The sequence below is a fragment of the Rhodamnia argentea genome, chromosome 4 (genome assembly GCF_020921035.1).
Source record: "Rhodamnia argentea isolate NSW1041297 chromosome 4, ASM2092103v1, whole genome shotgun sequence".
In the NCBI taxonomy this organism is placed as follows: Eukaryota; Viridiplantae; Streptophyta; class Magnoliopsida; order Myrtales; family Myrtaceae; genus Rhodamnia; species Rhodamnia argentea.
In genome coordinates this window covers 19,082,429-19,104,204 of record NC_063153.1, presented here as the reverse complement: position 1 = coordinate 19,104,204, position 21,776 = coordinate 19,082,429, and the positions used below count along the sequence as shown (strand labels likewise).

The window sequence follows — 21,776 nt, the reverse complement described above, 5'->3', positions numbered from 1 at the left end:
TATTTTTCAAATTCTTTTATTGATTTTGTTAATAATTTTTTTATGTCTTTTTATTTCTTTTCTTTCTTTCTTTTTTGTTAGGGCTGGCGGGAGGTCATCGGCCACCGGGCGAGGGCTAGCAAACCTTCACCGGCTATTAGCGAGGGTCGCGGCCCTTGTCCCACTGCAAGCGAGTTGCAATTCGTGTTCATGTTCGCACTCGTATCGTATCGAAACAAGGGCATTCTACAAGATAAATCCACTCCAACATAATATAATTAGTTAATCATGTCGACATATGTGACACAAACACGACCAAAAAATTGACGGGTTAAGATAATAAGATGTGTAACACGATTAAATAAATAGGTTGGGGAGTCGACACGATTGCATGACCAACTCTGACACAAAGTCAACCTACTGAGACAATCCTAACACGAAAATCCTTGATCTTTCTTAACATCTGTTTACTAATTGTTATGATGGGTCAACGAAGTAATTATCCATTCAAGCTAGACTACATACTTAATGTGAATGAAATATCAACAATCTAATATCTCGATAGAGAAAAACATGAAAAAGACAATCTTTTAGCAAATTGTATCTAAACGCATCACAAGCAGGTCGTGTCAATACTAACTCATTGATTTAAAAGAGTTATGCAGGTCAATTTTATGCATGGCAGGTCGGACATGGAACAAAAAATTATTATTGATCATGTATGGCGTGGTGACACGAAATTGACCCGAACATGATTAACCTCAACTGATACTTGCTTTCGACCAAAAAAAAAAAAGTTCCCTTCTAATATCGTATAGTGCTGAAGTGATGTCATTGTGTTGCATTTTGTATGGTGCTCGAGTGATGTCATTGTGTTGCATGATAAACCACCATCCCCAGAAACAAACATCGTTAAGCAAAGTTTATACCAAACTACAAACTCAAGTTAAGTATCACCACATCGCATTTCTCATCCGGACTTTGCAATTACTTACTAAAAGTGGTCTGAAGCGAACTGTATTTTCCTCTTCAGGAATCACGAGGAACGACTACCAATCCGAGTTGCCGGAAAAGAGGAAAAAAGAAGAACAAAGAAAGAAGACATTTCCTAAACAAATCGAAGTAAGAAACGTTGTCCAAAAGCAGATGGAACAATTGAAAAAGCAGATAAAAGAATAGTTCTTTTGACACATAAGAGTTCCTTGCTTCCTGCATATAGTCTTGTCTGTACTCTCTATAAATAAAGCCACAATGTCGTTTTGGACTGTGAACGATATTTGATCTTACAAGTTACAAGTCCCTCCATACATTTTCGGAGTCTCGAGCATTGATAAGGATTTATCGAAGATGTATACGTAAAGCATTGGAGTCAAGCCAACCCAGTTGATTGATCTTCTCGGGTTTTAGTTCTGATTATTTTCCCCTTCTTATTAATTGATTGCCTTGCGGATATTTTTCTTCATTACCTTATAGTTGTGATTCTTGCACAGTACTCTTTTTTATTTGAATTTCAAATGGCTCGCCCAACATAAGACTCAAACTCAACTGAACTAGAAATATCAAAATGAATCATGGATCCATTTTTTAACTCGTAGTTTTACAACTACATAATGTCTGGGCTGTTTAAGATATTGAAAGATTGGGTGAAAGTGGGTTTTAAAAGGTTAAAGTTTAATCTAATCGGTCTTGATGGGTTTCGATCCATCTAAATACGAAGAAGATTAGTAAATATACTTCGATACAACTTCTTCTTTGGTTATTTGCTTTAAGTTTATGTCTCAGAGTCTCGGACGCGTATGAATGAATGATGCAAAGGGTGCATGTAATCTTTGTGAGACGTTTTTTTTTTATTATTTTTTCTTCGGTTAGTATGAGCCTTTTTTCATGGCGACGTCAATCTAACAAGGAAAAGAAGTATATACACCAATACATAAAGAGTAATTAAAACACGAAATGACACAACTATGGAGATCAGGAGAAGTTCATGAGTGAATTTATGCTATACATGAAAGATTTCAGTGAAGCAAGCTTGTTCTTCCTTTGTTGGTAATTGGTAAATTTCCATGTTGTCCATCTTAATGTTACGAATCTTTACGGATCCGAGTAATTTCTGATTTTTTGAGTATTTTTGGATCTTTTTAGTGCTTATAGGAGTAAAAAAGTTAATGTCATACATCGATCTCTCCTGTTAAAGTAGATTAAGTTTCTAACACCAAGCAAAATAACAGGAGATGTGTTTTAGTAGCTTAATGTATCAAATTTTTCAGTAATCTCTTATTTGCCGATTTTTTTCACGTTTAACTTGTTTTTAACTCGATCATATTTTTCAGTATGCTATTTTCCATATTTAAGGGGGGAAATTGTTAAAGATTGGAGCTCGAGTTTGGTTGAGTGTGGTTTGTTTATGAATTGCTAAAATTGTATTACATAAAACTAGGTCAATATAAACAAAATGAGTAAATTTCAATCAAACCCATTTTCAATCCACTCAAAACCGGCACCACCCACTTGTTTGAAAGGTCTAAGCCAAATCGACTACAAGAGTTTGCTAATTGTGGTAAAAACTTTGCAAAATTATCATGTTAGACTAAGTTTTTGCCAAGTGAGCTCAGAGTGATTGCAGTCATATAAGAGAAACCGCTAATTGCCGAGAAAAAACAGCTAATCATACCTGACTCTCTGGCAGTGCAAACAACAAAGTAGCGATGATCTTGATGTTGTAATAGATCTCAAGAAAGAATAGCTCTGTTTCCTCATTTGTAGGACAATCCCAGGATATAATGGCTTATTTCAAGTGGATTCCCAAGCCCGCATTAGTGGCGAGGGAGGATCTAATGAACTTATGGGATGCATGGGGGATCCAAATGCTCGTGATCGGAAGCATTTCCTTCCAAGCGGTCCTCCTCTTTGGGAACCGCCGACGGTCTATGACTGGACGCACCGGCATATTGATGAGGACGATTTTCTGGGTCACATACTTGTTTGCCACAGAAGTTATACCTTACTCTCTTGGCAAGCTCACGGGACTACGAGTCATCGATCCTGCTCAACCCGATCCAAACATCGAACTCAAGGCATTCCTGGCCCCTTTACTTCTGCTGCAGCTCGGGTATCCGGACAATATCACGGCCTACTCGATGGAGGACAACCGATTGGGTTGGAGACAGGTTCTGAATATGGCCATTGTAGTGGCTGTTGTCACTGGAGTTCTTATCAGATGCTGGAGTTACTCCATCTTTGTATTCTTGTACTTCCCAATGTTCGTGGCCGGCATAGTCAAGTATGCGGAAGGTGTATGGGCTCTCAAGTTCGCTCTCGGCTGGAACATCGGCACTACCGGGAAAGAAAGTGCACCAGAGATTCCTCATTTCTTGAGAGACTTGCCGGAGGAAACCCACGATCTCAAGTTGCTTGTCAAGGCTTATTATCGCTTCCATTGCTTGAAACCGCACCTGGAAAACTGGATTTATCATCCTGACGACGTATCTGATCTCCATCTCTCGATCGAACAGTCCTCGTCCGCAGATAAATTCATAGTAACAGAGATGGAGCTTGGATTCATGTACGATGTGCTTTACACCAAGGCACCGATAATTTACACCAAGCTGGGTTTAATTGTCCGGTTCGTGAGTTTCTTTTTTCTATTCGTCACGCTGTGTGCATTCAGAATTCTGGCAAGAACTTTGCCTCGAAATGTTTCGGCATATACCAACTTCACCTTTTCTGTTCTTACAGTCACTTTCCTTATAGAAATGTATCAGATCGTACTATTACCCTTTTCAGATTGGGCGATCGTAAAGATGGCTAAACGTCATAAATGGCCACTTGTGCTGCCTTTCTTACGAAGCCTAGCACCTAGATCTGCGCGGCGGTGGCGACGTTGGTCGAACAAGCTGGATCAGTTCAATCTGCTTACCTACTGTATTCAAGATGATTGGACAAGGTACATCAAATTCTTGAAATGTTTCGGCGTTCAAGAATACATCAAAAGGAACTGGAGGCTTAATAGAATGGGGGGGCCCGTTTACTTCAGCTTTTCTGAAAAGGTAAAATTGTGGGAAGAATTGAAAAGATCCGAAATAAGGGGCTCATATCTGTTCAGCCAAAGAGTGGATTGGACTTTGGATAGATTTACCGAAACAGATGAACTGAGATGGAGTGTGGAAAAGGGGTTTGACAAGTGCATTGTCGTATGGCACATTGCAACAAATATATGCTACCATCGCAGCGAAGACTCGTCCGATTTTCCCTATCTAAGCAATTTGATTTCGGATTATATGATGTACCTTCTAGCTATTCATCCTTACATGTTATCGGTCATCACGGGAGATATCGTCTTTGCTCATGCTTGCTGTGAGATCGAGTCAATCCTGAAAGATGGAGCTTTAATAAAAACAGAAAAGGATTTAGCCAGGAGCATTCTGACTGCTGTGGAAAGGCCCCCTTCATCAAGCTTGAGGGAAAATCCCGGTGCGAGAATAACATCGGAATGGGACGTGATATCCGACTCAAAAAGACTTGCCCAGTTGTTGTGGAAGAGAGGAGACAAATGGCAGATAATAGACAGTTTCTGGATGGAGATGCTCTTTTCCGCCACCAAGAACTGCCGACTGTCGCACCACGCGGACCAACTTCGGCGAGGTGGAGAGTTGATCACTCTCATCTGGCTTATTGTAGCTCACAAGACAGACAAAACCTTAGCATCATAGTATATGCCGAACCATGTTTCATACTGGATGATAAGTATAGGTTGTGAAATCTGTAGATTGTGTTTCATACATGTAGCTGGATTTACTCTTTTCAAATCACTGGATCTTGAACAGCATGATCTCGTGATATTACCCAATTCATACCGAAGCCTTGTTGTGGTTGATATCTTCCATATTTGCATGGAAAAGCTTCATAAGAAAAATGATGCAGAAGGCATGATACCCTCGCTTTCCAACCCACACTCTTCTATCAACTTCTTGTTCACTTATTCTTAGGAATAGGATTCCAGGGTCAACTTTTCCAGATCTGAGATGAATTTATCCTTACATCCACATGAAGGCGTAAAGATTCGCTTATAGCATCTAAGAATCAGAATTACAAGGTTGGAGGACGGACAAACATATTAAATAATAGACACACGAATCACACGGGTTGCCAAAAATGAAGATATACATAAATCTCTTCCTTAGGCATACACGGACATAAAGATTTCGTCGAATTAATTAGTCGGCGTGTGTGAAGTTTAAATCTTTAATATCTCTAAAATAAAGAACAGAGGAACTTAAGAAGTCGACCTACTTTAGATCATCATGAATAAACGGCCGAACGAAGAAAAAGTTGTGTCAATAACTGACGTTTGTTCGAGCAAAGTATGTAAAACCGGTCGGTAGTAGACGTGTATATATTTACTACATGAACTGAGGCTCGTACAATGTTTCTTCCGACCACGTTTGGTCAGCAATGGAGTCACAAAAGGAAAAGAAAAATTCAACCAGACAAAAGAGAAAAAGAAGTGTAAGCAATCCTTCTATCTTCCCTTGAGAAAGTTTCTGCAGATCCTCTCCCAGCATTTTCGATCCGGCTCGGCCATCTCTAATGCGAACTTGGCATCTTCGGCGAAACCTTTCTGCAAAAGTCACAGCAAGACCAGACTAGTGAGCAAAGCATGGAAATTGTTGTTCATACATTGCAACGAAGAAAAAAGGGTATTAGTTAGTGAAGCAGTTGATCAATTACCTCGATGCAGTCGTTGTTGAGAAGGCGGTCGATGAGATTGAAGAGAATGTCTTTGGTGTACTCAGGGTGGCCCTGAATACCGAGAATGTGATCGCCAACCGCGAACATCTCGACGCCGGTCTTCTCGGAGAATGCAATGACTTCAGCACCGGTCGGGACTTCCCAGACCTCATCTTGATGGCACTCAATGATGGACAGAGCTGGCGGGATATCCTCCATCTCGTTCAAGTACCCACATGGGAACAAATCCTTCACAATCCGCACCTTCCTCAGCCCAATGTCCCACCCTGTGTATGCTTTCCCAACTTTGCCACCCAGTGCTCTGCACAGCACCTGCAGCAGAAACCCATTTCAAGAAAGCCCCACTTCAGCAACCGACACAGATGGCTACACATGAATGTTTAGCGTCAATACAATCGAGATTCAATTGGGATTAACGGGTTCTACCTGGTGGCCGAAGCAAATCCCGAGGATCTTCTTGTCCATGGCGTCGAGAGTCTGCAAGAGGAGGCAGAGCTTGAGGATCCAGCAGTCGCTGCCATAGGCGTCGTAAGGGCTGCCGCTGACGACGAAGCCGTCGTACCTGTGGAGCTCGTCCATGTCCGGGAACTCCCCATCCACGACCCGGTAAAGGTCCCACCTTTCGCCTTCCTCTCCGAAGGCCGCGACGAACACGTTGAAGTACCCGCCATAGACTTTCTTGACGTAGTCGGAGTCTCTTGCCGCGAGCAGAAGGGCGTACCTTTTCTCTGATGTCGCCTTCATTTGCGTGTCTGATTCTTGAAATGAGAGCGTCTGAGAGAGAGAGAGAGAGAGAGAGAGTGTGTGTCTGCGTGTCTTTCTGGTTGTAGATATGCGAAATCGATGTGCAGAGAAATGGAGGAGGAGAGGTCGCCTTTATAGAGGGACGAAGGAGACGGGAGATTTTGGCTATTCTAATCAGTGATCAGATGCTGCTGCGGATTCGGAAACTTCTATGATGTGGGATTTTGAAAATAATTTTTTTTTGTTTTTTGGCGTAGATTTTGTATTTTAGAAAATGAAAAGACAAGCTCCATAATGTAAGAAAACGACAGCTTGGAGAGACACGGTTTGAGCTTCTGTCCCTTTCTGGCCTAAAAGAAAACGTGGGCACAGTGAATTCTCCTCCCCCTCCCCTCCTCTTCTCTTTTTTTTTGGGTATCAAGCAAATGGAATTTATGACAAACTGAATTGGCCACTTTGTTACACTAGGAAAATAAATATATCCAACCGTAAAAGGATAATCCCGCTAAAAGTCACAAGCTTTTCTTTATGGGACATGAATAATTCAAAACTTTTTTGGTTTTTGCGGTGCACTCAAACTTGTATCGGTGACCCAAAGATGTTTTCTGTTAGACTTTCATTAAAAATGATCGTTACAAATCCGACGTGGCAACATGCATAGACAATACTAGGGAAACGAACTAATGTGGTTCGAACATCTCTCGTATCAGCTTAAAGACGATGTTGCACAAACAAAAAAAATGCAAGGAACATCATTTGTCTCTTGTTTTTTAAAGGATAAAGCGATGATGTTCATGCAAACGACATCGTTTCTTTTTAAGTGTTTTTTTTTTTTTTTCCAAGAATCAAATTGGGGCAAAGCTGTGTAACTTAGGATAGGATTTTTCGGGCAATTTTTGCTTGCAAACCCCGAATTGGCTTATACTTGGATGGAGTGCTTAGGGTTTGTAATGGATTCAATGGGAGGAGCACCATCAACGGGAGGAAAATTACCAAAAAATTCCTAAACCTACTATAATTATGCCAATTCAATCCTAATTTTTTTTTTTACAAATTCAGTTCGAAACCTTTTGCATTTGTGTCAATTTTGATCAGAAATTTCTAATGTAGATAATTTTTAATAATATCATAATTATTTTTTATTATTTTTCTTGTCTTTTCTTTTTCTTTTTTTTATTAGGGCCAATAAGAGGCCCGGCGACTAGGTGGGGGTCGGAAGTCCTCACTTGCAACCGGGTGAGGGCCACGACCCTCGCCCAGCGCCCGATGAAGATTGCCCGGCCTCGGCCGGCAACCGGCGAAATCACGTCGACCATAGACAAAAAAATATTAAAATATTATTTTAAAAAAATTCATGTCAACATTAGCAATGCCACATTAGCGCCGGCCGACCAAAATTAACCAAATGGACTGAATTAGCCAAAATGCAAAAGGCTTACGATTGAATTGGCAAAAAAAAAAGATGAGGGTTTAGGACTAAATTGATACATTGCAATAAGTTTAGGACTCTGTTTGTAATATTTTCCCATAAACACCACATCGAGTAATAGCTCGGACAATGAATTTTGTCGCATCTTGCGAGCACCAACGGTGGCTCAATCTCTGCACATCTTGGAGCTCTAAAGTTCCGAGAAGGTCCGACCAAAAAGAAAAGAATTTCCGGGAAGGAGGTTGTATCGCTGTCCTTTGTAGGAGGTGATGGGTCGTCCATTTTTTGCAATAGATTAAGGTGTTATAAGTTTGGGCCTTTTTTTATTATGGATTTATTATTCGTAAAGTCAATTTTCGAGTTGCTGATTTTCTCTCTGCTTCTACATTGTCGAAGCTCCTCTCACAACTATTAAGTTGTTGATCTTGCCCCAAGTTAAACTTTGAGAAGGTTTTGTCACTCTTGATGTTAAGTTTAAGATAGCAATAGAGGGCTATACGATTGAAACTTTTGATTTGGATCTTCGTGGGAAAATGATTTGAATTGTTCCACTTAGGCCTAACGTAAATTGCTAAACATGAAATTCTTGCTTATGTTGGACGGGTTGATGATCGTGGAGTTTTTAAATGGATTGATCCTAAATTCTCATTGCATGAGAAAAATGATTTGCCAATTGATCAATGAGAAGGAAGTTGGAAAAAGAGAACCAAAAAGATGGAAACTCAATTCAAAGCAAATACTGCCTCTCTCTCTAGGAACCCTAAGAGAGAGCTGCCCCCGCCGCCCTTCTTCTGAAGCAGACTCATGAGAGAGATTTCTCTCTCCCTCCCTTCCTCCCTCTCATCTCCCGTTGCTTCTTCGTTTCTATATTTCTTTATCTTTTAGATTTTTTTCGTTGATTTCGTAGGCGACCGACATCCTCCACAAAAGTGAGCTCTAAAAATCGAAACGTGAGTGATTCGAAAGAATTTACTCTCTCCGGATCTGCTCACTCGCTCCAACTCCGAGTGCTTGTTTTAGATAGTCAAGCGCTCTGCAAGTCTTCGAGACTCATTTGCTACTGTTTTTAGCAATCGATTTATTTGAAAGTGATTTTGTGATCGGCTGACATCTCTTTTGTAGTTTTTCTCTCCGAATCTAGAGCTAGATCTAAATTTGAGTGTTCTTTTATCCCGATCTAGATATAGATCTTGAATCTACAAGGCGCCTTCTATGTTCTTCCAATGTTTTGTTGTTGTTGTTGTAGTTTCTATACGGTGATAATGCTCGGGATGCAAAATATAGGCGCACGCCACCTTTTGGCAAAACCGTAGGTACTAGAGCAAGATTTCTTGATGCGTGCTCTCCAATAATGTTGATGCGATATTCGGTGATCGACCGCTAATTATGCTTTAATGATACGACAGATCCGTCTTTGTGGAATGAGCGAGTCTCTACATGTTGTATTAAGTTGATTCTTTTTTCAAATTTACTTATTTTACCCGATTTGTGTAATTTGCATTTTCATTTTTGATTTACATATCCCTCTTTCATATAAAATGAAGATTTTCGCCCCAACAAAAAAAAATTCAAAGCATATGAGGAAAAAATCGGTAAAATTGTCCAAAAAGTCATAAACCTATTATATGGTAGCTAATTCGGTCGCAAACCGTTCAATTGTGTCAATTTAGTCCTAAACATTTTCATAATTTGTCAATTCAGTCTTAAACCTTTTAATTGTGCCAATTTAATCCTAAACCTTATGACCATTTCTCAATTTAGTCATAAAGCTTTTGACAATTTGTCAATATAGTCATTCCACCAAATTATCCATATAATACGTTTCTGACTAAATGGATAAAATTTCAAAAGATTTAGGATTAAATTGACAAATAGTCAAAATATTTAGGATTAAATTGACACAATTGAAAAGTTTGTGAGTGAATTGGAAAATCGTCAAAATTAAATTGGTTTGATTAAAAAATTTAAGATTATATTGATCGCCGTACAACGAGTCGATAACTGTTTGGACAATTATGGCCTGAGAAATCTACTCTCCAAGCGCGGCTAGAAAGAAAGCATGATTTGGACACAACTAAAGAAAGCGACCGAACAACAAGCAATTAGTGGAAGCGTCAAAAAGCTGGAGCGACAGGAAAGTACCTGTTTGAGAGCGATAATTGTACTGATAGGACTCATGTGTTAATTGCTGCCGTTCTACTTGGAATGAAAAGGACAGCATCGTTTGCTTTAGATCAGCAACAATGACTGTTCGGAGATAGCGGTGTCGTTTGTCAGTCATTTTTGCTTCTTAGATGATGGATTCTGATTTTGTTTTGGCTTGAACAATGGGCCTTTTGTGCTTGGCCATGGAGAGAATGGCAAAGTCTGAGAGTTTTGTGTCTCATTTGTTGGCGTTTAATTGCATCAGCACCATCGGAAAATCATTTATGGCTCGAGTAACGTATTCGTGATGTGGATTTTAACAAAAGGACTACTCGTTCGCATGGTCATATAGATTTAACATAAAGGATCATTACAGAGTAAATGACCAAGTTAAGTATCTGTTGGATAGGGCATATGATATGATGCTGCGGATGCAACGTGACAAACTCTGAAATTGAATGCATTCAACATTCGAAGCATATCTTCCCTTGTTCAGTCCTCACTTACGGCAGGGGTGAGCAAAACGGACTATCCAAACTGAGAACGGCTCGGACCGGACCGGTCGGCTCGGTCCGGTTCTCGAGAGCGCCGGTCCGGTTTTCGATTTCATAGAATTGAAACCAGTGATTTTCGATCCGGTTCCCTATTCCAGGGGGAACCAGACCGCTTGAACGGCCACTTATTTTTATTTATATTATTGTATTTCTTAAATATAAACCTAATGATCCACCAGTTTTTTTTATTCCTTAAGTGCAAATATTATTTCAATAAATATGTTAAAGTTAAAGTCTGTGTTTTTCATCCCTATTAATAACCCAATGGTTCCATTGGACCTCTAGGAACCGGACCGAGCAGGATCAGAAACTGATCACCCCCAACTTACAACACCATTTAACACTAGGAGGAAAAATTAGAACTTGAAGAAAGAGAAGCTTGAGTTGAGCATGATTTGAAGAAGCTTGAGCAGAGCACGGTTCACTCCAGGTGGAAGTTAGGCGTGTAGCATGACTTGCAGATTCTTGAGTTGTTAGAAGATTCGGAAGCTTGACTTGATACATTACTTGTCTTGGGAGCAGAGGGATCGGGAGCATGAGTTGCATTTCCTCTGAGAGTTTCACGGGAAGAATTATAAAAAAAACTATAAATATACTGCAATTATATCAATTTAGTTATAATTTTTGTCTTTCGTCAATTAAATCTTAAATCTTTTGTATTTATACCAATTTAATCCATCCGATTAATTTTGATCGAAAATCACTAAGATCGATGTCGGGCGTCCTATGTGATGTAGCCGTCACCAACGTATATAATTTTTAATAATATTTTAGTACATTTGAATTTTTCTTTTCCTTTTTTTTCTTTTCTTTCTCTTTCTTTTTTTTTCTTCCCTTCCTTCTTACTCCAACAAATGGCTAGAGGTGAGGGCCGACAAGGTCGACCTTGCCAGTGGCCGACAAGGATGAGCTTCAACAGAGGCTAGTGAGGTCCGGCGATTGGCTGGAGAAAGAAAAAGGAAAAATTAAAATTGAAAAATTCGAGAAAATATTTACATATTACTAAAAATTATCCACATGAGGGTTAGCCGCGCCATGTAAGATGGTGGACGTTTATATTTGCGGTTTTCAGCTAAAATTAGCCGGATAGACTGAATTAACGCATATAAAAAAGGTTTAGTATTCAATTGACAAAAGAAAAAAAAGGGGTTTATGATCGAATTTGTACAATTGTAATTGATTTAAAACTTTTTTGATAATTTTTTCCTTTCATTGGCCCTATCAGGCATGTGAAGTTACCAAAGAGAAAACATGTTTTAATTAATCTATAACGTAGATCAAGTCCCGCTGTAGTTGTGATTTTTGTATGTTGGTTGTTTACATTCGCCTACCCATGTTCTCAAAACCATGAAAGACAATTTCAATTTGCACTTTAGTCTGACCCATGATTGTCTCCAAAAGGGTCCACAGCTATTAGCTATATTGGAAAGACAAAAATTTAAAAGTTGCTAGCTAGTGGCTACTGGCTGGGGATACGTGTCACGTGGTTGCACAGGGATTTGTACGTAAGTGTTGTCTTTGTTAGGTGTAATCTGTTAAAAAAAAAAAAAACCAATTCTTCCTACAATTTTATTTCGATATGTTAACGAGCACTTTTAAAGCACTGATTAACTGTAGAAAAAAAACTCGGCATCCAAAGTACTGATTACACATAACATGAAGAGTATAATGCGATGAAACTGTATAGTTTTCTTTAGTCTCTACTATACAAGTGCTATAAGAGTATTCTTCCATCTACTTCTTCAATAAGCGATAATCTTTAATTCTAGGATCGGTCAAAACTAAGACAATAATTAAGAATAACAAAACCTCATAGTGGACCTTTTAAGAGCTAGTATCGCTGAATCGAAAACAACCCATCCAACTAATTCCAAAGCGAAATTTTCATGTTTTTTCATAGTCCGTCACATAGAAAATTTTACTTATCATCTCATGCTCCATAATTAGCCATATAAGTGAGGTTGATGACAAGATCCTTAAGAGAGCATCTACAATTTCTCATAACTGTGACATTTTTTAAATTTCTAACAGTGTCAAAACCCTAGAGAAACAAGCCATTATTTTCGCCACGAATTAGCATTGTCAATGAGTCATCTTCACATTAGTTTCTTGGAGGCTACGCTGGAACCTGGCATGTCCGACCTTACAAGAAAAGAGAAAAAGTATGGGGAAGCTGACCAATCAAATTCTGGTCAAACTATAGTAAAATAATGATCCAGTACGCGAGCTTTCCGACCATCGTAAGGGCCAACGTCGGCGCGGGGAGTCAAAACGGCTGGTCGGCTTTGGAAATGGGTGGTTCGCACAGGGGATCTTGCGTGATTTAATTACATCTTTTGTGGATTTTGTTGGTATTATAACGCAACGCGTGAAATCAACTGTTGAACCGGCCAACACGTGTGCTTACTAAGAGCAGCATCAAATCGCCGAAAGGTTTGAAAATGATATATCAATTTAGTTCAAATTTTTTTAAAATTTATTCGTTTTAGTCTTTTGCTTGAAACTTCAAAATAGTCGGTCCGAACAATTTTTGTAAGAAATCAATGATGTGGCAGTGTGCCACGTAGTACGGCTTACGATGACTAAGTTGTCATATCAACAATCTTCGGCGAAAACTGGCCAGAAGGACTATATTGGAGTTCCGCGTAAAGGTTGAAGGACTAAGGCCTTATTTGGTTCAGCATTGGGAATGAGCATTGGAGCTCTAAAGTCTATTGACCAAATGCAAATGGCGTTTAACTACTTTTTTAACTCACTTTAGGGAGATACAATTGCATCTCAAATGCTCTCCAAAGTCCTTAACCCTAAAAGTACTTTGGGCTAAAAGACTTTTGCGAAATGCAACTAATTTTTTTTTTATTTCAATTTTGTCACATTCGCTTGTCGCCACTCACCAATCGGCCCCCACCGCCGGCCACAGCCATTCGCCGCCGCCGCCGCCACCTGCTCGCAGCCGCCCCCCAAACCGTCGGGCCGTCGGCCGCCCGCCACCGCCAGCCGCCGTTGCCGACTACTGCTTTTTATTCAAAAAGTAAAAATACTTTACAAAGTTCATTTTTCACCAAATAACATTTACATCAAAGTTGTTTTCCAAATGTATTTTTAAAATACACTTTACCAAATACTATTTGCATTTTAAAAAAGGCCTTTTAGCCCAAAGGTATTTGCATTTTCTCAAAGTTCCTTGGCCAAATGCTGAACCAAACAAGCCCTAAATTAGCAAAATTTAGAAAGTTTATGATTGAATTGATATTTATATAATTGATTTAAGACTGAATGGATAGTTTATCCCAAATATTCCATAAGGCCTTTCCTAAGATTGAAGATACAGTAAAAAGATCAAATCAAATTGAGATTGTAAATTATAATGGACAGAGCAAACAAAGAACCACAAATTTTAGTTCCATCGGATTTTATACACTGTTTAATGCATGCCGAGATCTCTTTTGTTTGAGAAAAATTACCAAAAAAAATTTCAACATATTACAATTGTGCCAATTCAATCATATCACTCGCAGTTGGCCGAGAATCGCGACCCTCATGGTGATTGGTGAAGCCTCACAGCCCTCGCTTAGTGGCTTGTGGCCTCCTGTCGACCCTAACAAAAATTCAAAATGAAAGACGGGAAAAAATGTTATTAAAAGAAGGGAAAAAACTACCAAAAACCCCGAACTATGTCAACTGTGACACATTTACCCCAAACTTTTTTTTGTGATACCAAAAACCCCAAACTTTTGCTCATGTGACACATTTACCCTAATTTTTTTTTGTGACATCGAAAACCTTAAACTTATATCTGCGTGATATATTTACCCCAAAATATTTTTTTGTGACATCAAAAATCTTAAACTTATATCTATGTGACACATTTACCTCAAAATTTGGGATAAATGTGTCACATGCTTATACATTTGGAGTTTTTAGTGTCACAATAAAAAATTTGGGGTAAATATGTCATATGAGCACAAGTTTGGGGTAAATGTGTCACATGCGTACAAGTTTAGGGTTTTTTGTGTCACAAAGAAAAGTTTGGAGTAAATGTGTCACAGCGGGTATAGTTTAGGATTTTTAGTGGCTTTTTCCCTTAAAAGAACATAAGAGAATAATTAAAATTTTGAAAAATGTTAATATGCTATTAAAATTTATCCACGTGATCATCGACTGGCTAAAATGATTGAGTTAGCACAAATACAGAAGGTTTAGTACTGAATTGACAAAAAAAATAGTTTATGTCAGAAATTGAACAAGCGTGGTATCGATTTTATGCCAAAAATTGACATCTACGTGTGGAAAGAGGTAATATTTTGAGACTTTATTTTTATTTGGCAAGTCTGTCTTGAAAACGAAATCAGAGAAGACTCGAATTAAAATCAAGAGATGAAGTAGGATTTAGGAATCCACCTATTTGTCTACCAATAGAATATTATAAAACAGCGTGTACATGGTAATACTTCTACTCTAGAAATTAATATCTGGTCAAAAGTTAATTTTTCTACTTCTGTAAAGATATAATTTTTTTTTTACTTTTTCAAGTGGCTCCAAAATTATTTCTGAAGCAAAAAAAAAAAAAAAAACTCCAAAGATAAATAAATGAAGTAGTATAACCAAATAAAGCTCTGCTTCGAAAGTTTTGGAATAAAAATTCTACTTAAAAAATGACAAATGTTGTCATGATTATCGAGAAGCACTTTTGATGAGGAAAACAAAAAAAAGATATTATAATACAGCACAGACCGAAAATAACGTTTCACTTGACAAAAACATGAAATGACTGTCGAGAAGGCGATGGCAGAGCAACATGACTAGCTTACTGAGATTGAAAGCTATATTTCTGAACCCCCCAAAAGAAAAGCTATATTTCATTTTCGATTTTATTACAGAAAAGCTCCTCCGCGGGAATGGCATTTCTCACGTGTAATTTGTCTGTATCAAGAAGACAACGACAGCAACATCAGTGATGCGCCACGGTCCTAGTAAGCCAACACATCCACTGTAACTCTAAACTTATCCTTATAATTTATGCGGGATTTGCATGTTCATTTGCATCTGTACATCATCTTCATTTTACAATTTATGTGGGGTTTGCATAATCACGATCCTGCCTTCACTAGTTCTCGGCATATTGGTTGGGAGTACCTCTCAATCCATCGTTTTCCATGTGTACAAAAGTTAGTTTCCTTTGATTATATATACATTTCGTGTTTTGTCATCTCATTAAATTGCATGTAAGAAATATTGCGCTCCGCTTAATGTACACGTAAGTTTGCAACTTAGGATTACTCATCTGAGCATGTGGAAGACGACGCCATCTAGACCCATCAAATGAATAGAGTCGGATCGAAAATGGTGCAGCCCAAATTAAACCATTTCCATATACTATAAATCTAAAGACCCGTACCATGCCTAATCTTGTTGGAGGTGTGGTTCTACACCCTATCGACTTGACCCATTCATAGCTTTCATTCAAGTTGAGAAATGCATCTTCAATTTGGCCATTCAAGCATGTCAAAAAATTGGTCACATGGCGCATTAAACATTTTTTAGGGAAATTGGATGAAGTCATGCATTAATTGGCAACTACCTCACAATCGGTTAATTCAAGTCACCTTGATTGCATCCAATTTGGTCCAATTTGATTTAGAAAATTTATAACCTTCTCAAATTATGAAAAATTAGGATGTATTAGACAAAATAGGAGGTCGAACCAACCGGTTCAATTGCCGATTAGGTTCGAGCCTACCCAGTTCAATCACTGGTTCGGTCCGGACCGACCCGATTTGACAGCCAAAAGGCTTTTATAGTTTGAGTTCATATTTTTTCATTGATAGTTTATGTTTAGGCCCATAAATAGCTATTGCTATGTAATATATTTTTATCTTGTAATTGAGAGATGTAGCAAAAATGTGAGAGGTGCTAATTATAGTGGAATCATCTGCTCGACATAGCTCTAGTTTAAAGGTGAATCGAGATAAACCTTGTAGAATTCCTTTTCTTACTTTTACGCTGTACTTCGTTTGTGATTTATGCGTTGAATCCTAACAAACCTAATCCGATTAATATTACTAAAACGCTTCTATAATTAATCTAATATATGAGAATTAATACTTAAATTGAGGAGAGTACGGAGCAAACGAGCGCAAGATCGAATGGGGGTAAGAGAGAGTGAAGGGAGAGTCATGGAAGCATGTTGGGTCTAAGTAACTTGTGAACCCATTTAACACCCATGTTATTTCGGATTTCACCATTCTAAACTCATTTACCGAATATAATTAACTCATATAACAACTTAACTTATCAAATATGGGTTAATAAATAGATCTATAACCCACTTTGACAGGTCTAGCACCATCTATAATCTAGAATATTTTAAGTGATCTAATAGCGCGTCTTTTAATATGGGATTGAATCATGTCAGATTTGGTGTTTGATATTCCTTTGTTGTCCGTTTGATTTCCTCATAACTTTAACCAACATGCATCTGTCCGCATTTTATCATTTCCTCCTAATTCTCTGATTTTTCCTAAATTTTTTTTTTTTACCATTCTTTCTATTTTAACTTTAAAGGGCTGATGGGGTCAACGGCCCTCGGCCACTAGCCCATGGCACCCCGCCGACACTTAACAGTAAAAAAATTTAAAATATTAAAAAAGTAGAAAATTAAAAAAAATACAAAAAATTGTCTAGGTCGACGCCGGCCATGTCACGTAAGATGTTCTGTGTCTATATGATTGATTTCCCATTAAAGTTGATCAAAATTGCTACATTGGCAAATCATTAAATGACAAACCGTTGAAACGTTTAGGATCACGGCACAAATGAAAAGTTTATGATTGAATTGGTCGCTATACAATAAGTTTAGGATTTTTTAGATAATTTTTCCTAGAGACGATTATAAGTTACTCATGACAACGAAATAGAGACAAAAAAAATTTGTCTCTAAAAGCTGTTATTGAAGAAAAGTGCATTTTGTTTGTTCAACAACAATGTTAGTGGCAAATATTTTTTTGACACTGCCAGGTTTTTTTTTGAATCGGGAGCATTGTTGTCAAACGATTTATTCGTTTCCTAAATATTTTAGCAATAGATAAATGATAAGGAGCGAGAGCGATATGTCTTTGAAAGCATAAATTATTGTAGTGTGTAGAAGAATGGAATCTAATAATTATATTCGCAAGCACGATAACCTTTTGAAATAGATACACTACGGGAGTACTTCCTGGCCAGTACTAGACTACTAGTGGCCGAAAAGGAATGAATTTCCCACTACAACGTTTGATGTCCGTATCTTTTTATGTATGGTTTATAGTCGCAAGTGATAATTAAACATACAAGTACAACAAAAGTTGCACATTAGCCCTTTATATTGTAGTATTTATTGTCGAAATAACGTTAATCATTTTGACAAGCTTGTACTTTTATTAACTATGATATTTTGACCATGATATATATATTTTATGATCTAGGATCCGCCGGTCGTAATCGGGCTTCGCCCTTTCCGACGGCGACTATACCTGGAGGGAGGCTGGCCCCGCAGCCCACCAGTAAGGGCCCCCCATTTAAGTCCGAGAAACACGTTGGGAGAGTCTCGAACCCCCGACTATGGCTTACGCCGGCGCCAAAGGATTTGATTCTCACCGAACACGCCATACCCGTGGTGGGTTGACCATGATATTTTTAGTACTTTTATTGTGGTAAATGTTGATATTAAGCTAGGAATTTTCTTTAACACAAATAAGCTACAATTGGAATAAAGAAATGATGAAGAGAGGGGAGAAAGAGGGACAAGGGCAACAAATAGGTATCACAATGAGTGGAGAATGTAAGAGAAGTACTCACCGCAAAGGAATAGGTTCAATCCTTGCAAATTAGAGTCCCACATGTCGAATTTGGATTCGACCCTTAAGCAGCCGACGCTATTATATATATATCAAAGATTTACGGGAGATGCATCGATGCACACTTTGAAACATATTGGAGCACGACCAAACGACATAGGATATGATATTCCTCAAGCCAATGTAGAATCCAAGGAATCGCATTCTAGGTACTGTTGGATGTTGACCTCTTTATCACGGAGAACTACGCATATATTTTAGTGCTGTGATTCAGAATCGTGCGCTTCCAAGTTTCGTGTGAAGTCGATTCTCTCGTCCAATTTCCTGGCTGCTTAGGTGGCGCATGATAATTATTTTGTTTCGAAAAACAAATTCTGATTCAAATGACTTTTTCTGATTTTGTTTCTGAATGAGTTTTAGATAATCAGAACGTATTTGATAACTCTTCAAAATTTCTGTTTCGGGAATAGAAATGTGTTTGAGAAATGTACAAAATTTCTATTTCGAAAAATTGGTTCGCTTCCTAATTTTTTTCATTTAAGTCAAATAACTATGTAGTTACTTTGTAAAATTTTATCCTAAATTGAAGATTAATTTCCAATGCACACTAAAATAATTTAAAATATATTATTTTTTTAGCATGTCATAAATGAAAAATAAATTTTAATACGTGAAGTTTGAAGTTCGATTGAAGCATGGGACAATTTCCATATTAAGAACTCATTTTTTTCTTTAAATGTTGCATTGTCCAAAATACATACAAACATAGCAAATGAATAACCAAATTATCCACTAACAAAAAAAAACTAAATTATCTTCCTTGATACAAAATACAAGTCATTCTCTATCATTTTGCACCTTTTGTCCTAAATCTAAGTAGGTGTTTGGCTCCAGCTCCACGTGCAAATGGTCACATTTTGTGACGCATGGCTACGAATATATATGTTATCATTCGCATGTTGGATGCCATCATCTTCTAAAGGCATTTTTTGCAGAAGAGCGAAATCTATGAAATCTAAAAAATTTAGGTCCAAATTTATGAAAATGAGATCAAACTAGCCTAATCTAAACTTCTTCTATTTTTAGGGATTTTCTAAATTTTTTATTTTTTAAAAAATTTCCAATTCTTCTAGAATTTTTTTATTTTTATTAGGTTGAGGGAAAAGTGATGGGAGAACCGAAAGGAAAAAGTGAGAGATGTGAGACTTTATTCCGTTTTGTGATTCTAAAAAATGATTCTTTTTTCCAGAACCAACTTTTTTTTTTGTTCTGAATTTTGCTGTAAAATTGATTCTGATTTTTTTAAACCGATTCTAGAAACAGAATCAAAATCAAAATCATTTAAGTTACCAAACAGGGTTCTCATCTTTTTTGTTTTAGGCATGAGAATCAAAGAACCGGAATGGTTCTCATGCATGCCCTTATTCACCTCTATCTCCCATGAGCCGTCATGAGTATAAGTGAGAAAAGGTTCTAATCTTCTTTATAAAAGAATAATTTCCATTTTTTTCCGAAGCTTCGCGCATCTATTAACTACTGTTTCTTCTTTTTTTTTTCCTTGCTTTTTGTATGTGAAAAAAGAAATGAATCGTTCGAGTCTGCGACCGGCGGCGGCAGCCTAAGCTGGCCACCTCCTTCATATGAAGTGGAATGAAATAGGAGGAATAAGAATCGAGCGGGAGAAACGAATATTTTGACATTTCCTTAAATTCGGGTAGATGTTTAAATAAGTGCATCTGTGAAAACAATTCACGAATGAGATCGTCCACTCGCAGAAGCATTGAAAACCATAATTTTCTTTCCAATAAGTGCATTTAAATGTAGCTTCTTCTTTTTTTTTTTATGAGGGGGGTCGTGTACTCAGTTTTTCCAGCTTGAATTTCATTTGGGCTACGTATTGTATGGCCTCCTGCAAGTTTTGAACTTTCCACGTAGGGCAGAAACTCGAAATTTGCATGGTTCCGGTGGTCGTATCCATCTTTCATTTGTCTAACCAAACCGTGTAGACTTCAGGCGTTCGGCTTCACTTAGCCAAGGGTATTTTGCATTTTGAATGACAGCCCTTGCCATGGGGAGGTTTTATTACTTTACCCGCCCGCACATAATTAATAAGCAATGACTATCCGTCACACTGAAGATCTGCGTTGGATATATTTTCATTCGGATCCACGTCCACACGAAAAATTGCGCCTCAATTTACGGTTTTCGGAATGAAGAGTTGTGTATAGTCCGCTTATACACCACGATTCTATTCATTTTTACAGAACAACTTTCATTTTTGTTTCTCTAAAAGAGATATAGTCATTATTTCCGATTGTTTTTTGTAGTAAATTAAGTGGGATCGCAACGGATCGCAACGAAATTCTAACTGTCCGATTCGTGTAATATGATGCTGTATTTTCTCTTTCGAGAAAAACATAAATAGCGTAGTAAAATAAAATAAAAAAGACAAGAAAAGCAATACACCGGAAATTTTTACGTGGAAAACCCAATGTAGGAAAAACCACGGGATGCTAGTCCAAGAACTGCTCTACTATAATTAAAGGATTACAACTGACACTCTAATGGTGTCTCTCTTATAATAAATCCTCACAATTGTCATAAAACACACCCTCACTTGATAGGACTATTCTTGATGAACGATCGTCGGGATCTTTCAAATCAAATCCCAAACATGTTGGGCTGCTCCCAACATTCCCCTAGAGAGTTCTTTGAGAAATACCTGAATTGTTACTCATTCCGAGACTCTATCCATCCTGGAGGATTTTTGCCGATAACCATTAGTAATGTTGTGGGACAAATAATTCCTTAAAGATAGTGTTATCACGCCTCAAAATCCGATTCCATTTGTTCGCATTCGATCACTATATTTCCCAACAGCTCGAGCCTCACGCGTGGGGTCGATGTGATCACAAAGCCGGACTGGACCGAGACCAGAATAATTTCCAATCGTGGCGACGGCGGCCGTCGAGTTGGAAAGGTCCCATTGCTTCCCGGAGCCCTTTTGCTTCTGGTGAAGGCGCGTATGGTTGACTAGAACTAGACTGACTTAATAACGAAGTTGAAGGCGCAAATGTGAAACTGACCAGGAAAACACGAAGTCCAGTCAAAGCCTTCCTTGGCAGACCAAATATTCTTCCCTTATGAGGTGGGTCATCTACGTGTAGTGCTTCCCAACCACGGTTTCCTAACTCTATCCTAACGGTGGACAAGTTCGAGTCAAAGAACTAATATTCCACCCACCTAACAACATTTGACATCTAAGACAGAAATGGGCAAATACCCACTTGTTTTGGCAGAACCTTAGAGGCCCAAATTCGCAGTCGGGAATTTTCTAAAATC

The 21,776-nt window shown here is 38.1% G+C and overlaps 2 protein-coding genes across 2 annotated transcripts; one reads left to right on the top strand and one right to left on the bottom strand.

Annotated features, from left to right (window-relative positions):
• Positions 1-1,254: 1,254 nt before the first annotated feature.
• LOC115744488 lies at positions 1,255-4,741 on the top strand. The gene is made up of 2 exons (XM_030679706.2): positions 1,255-1,379; positions 2,754-4,741. The coding sequence occupies exon 2, from the start codon at positions 2,760-2,762 to the stop codon at positions 4,686-4,688; it is 1,929 nt and encodes a 642-aa protein (XP_030535566.1). The 5' UTR covers positions 1,255-1,379; positions 2,754-2,759; the 3' UTR covers positions 4,689-4,741.
• Positions 4,742-5,253: 512 nt separating this feature from the next.
• Positions 5,254-6,493, bottom strand: LOC115744641 (gamma-glutamyl peptidase 5-like). The gene is made up of 3 exons (XM_030679917.2): positions 6,154-6,493; positions 5,707-6,039; positions 5,254-5,596 (listed from the first exon to the last, which is right to left on the bottom strand). Exons 1-3 carry the CDS (start codon positions 6,469-6,471, stop codon positions 5,498-5,500), a joined length of 750 nt encoding a protein of 249 aa, XP_030535777.1. The 5' UTR covers positions 6,472-6,493; the 3' UTR covers positions 5,254-5,497.
• Between the last annotated feature and the right edge of the window lie 15,283 nt (positions 6,494-21,776).

Coding starts and splice junctions, on each gene's coding strand:
- LOC115744488 (XM_030679706.2), top strand. CDS start 2,760: ATGGCTTATTTCAAGTGGATTCCCAAGCCCGCATTAGTGGCGAGGGAG.
- LOC115744641 (XM_030679917.2), bottom strand. CDS start 6,471: ATGAAGGCGACATCAGAGAAAAGGTACGCCCTTCTGCTCGCGGCAAGA. Junction 6,040..6,153: donor GGATTTGCTTCGGCCACCAG/GTAGAACCCGTT, acceptor TTTCTGCTGCAG/GTGCTGTGCAGAGCACTGGG. Junction 5,597..5,706: donor TCAACAACGACTGCATCGAG/GTAATTGATCAA, acceptor TGACTTTTGCAG/AAAGGTTTCGCCGAAGATGC.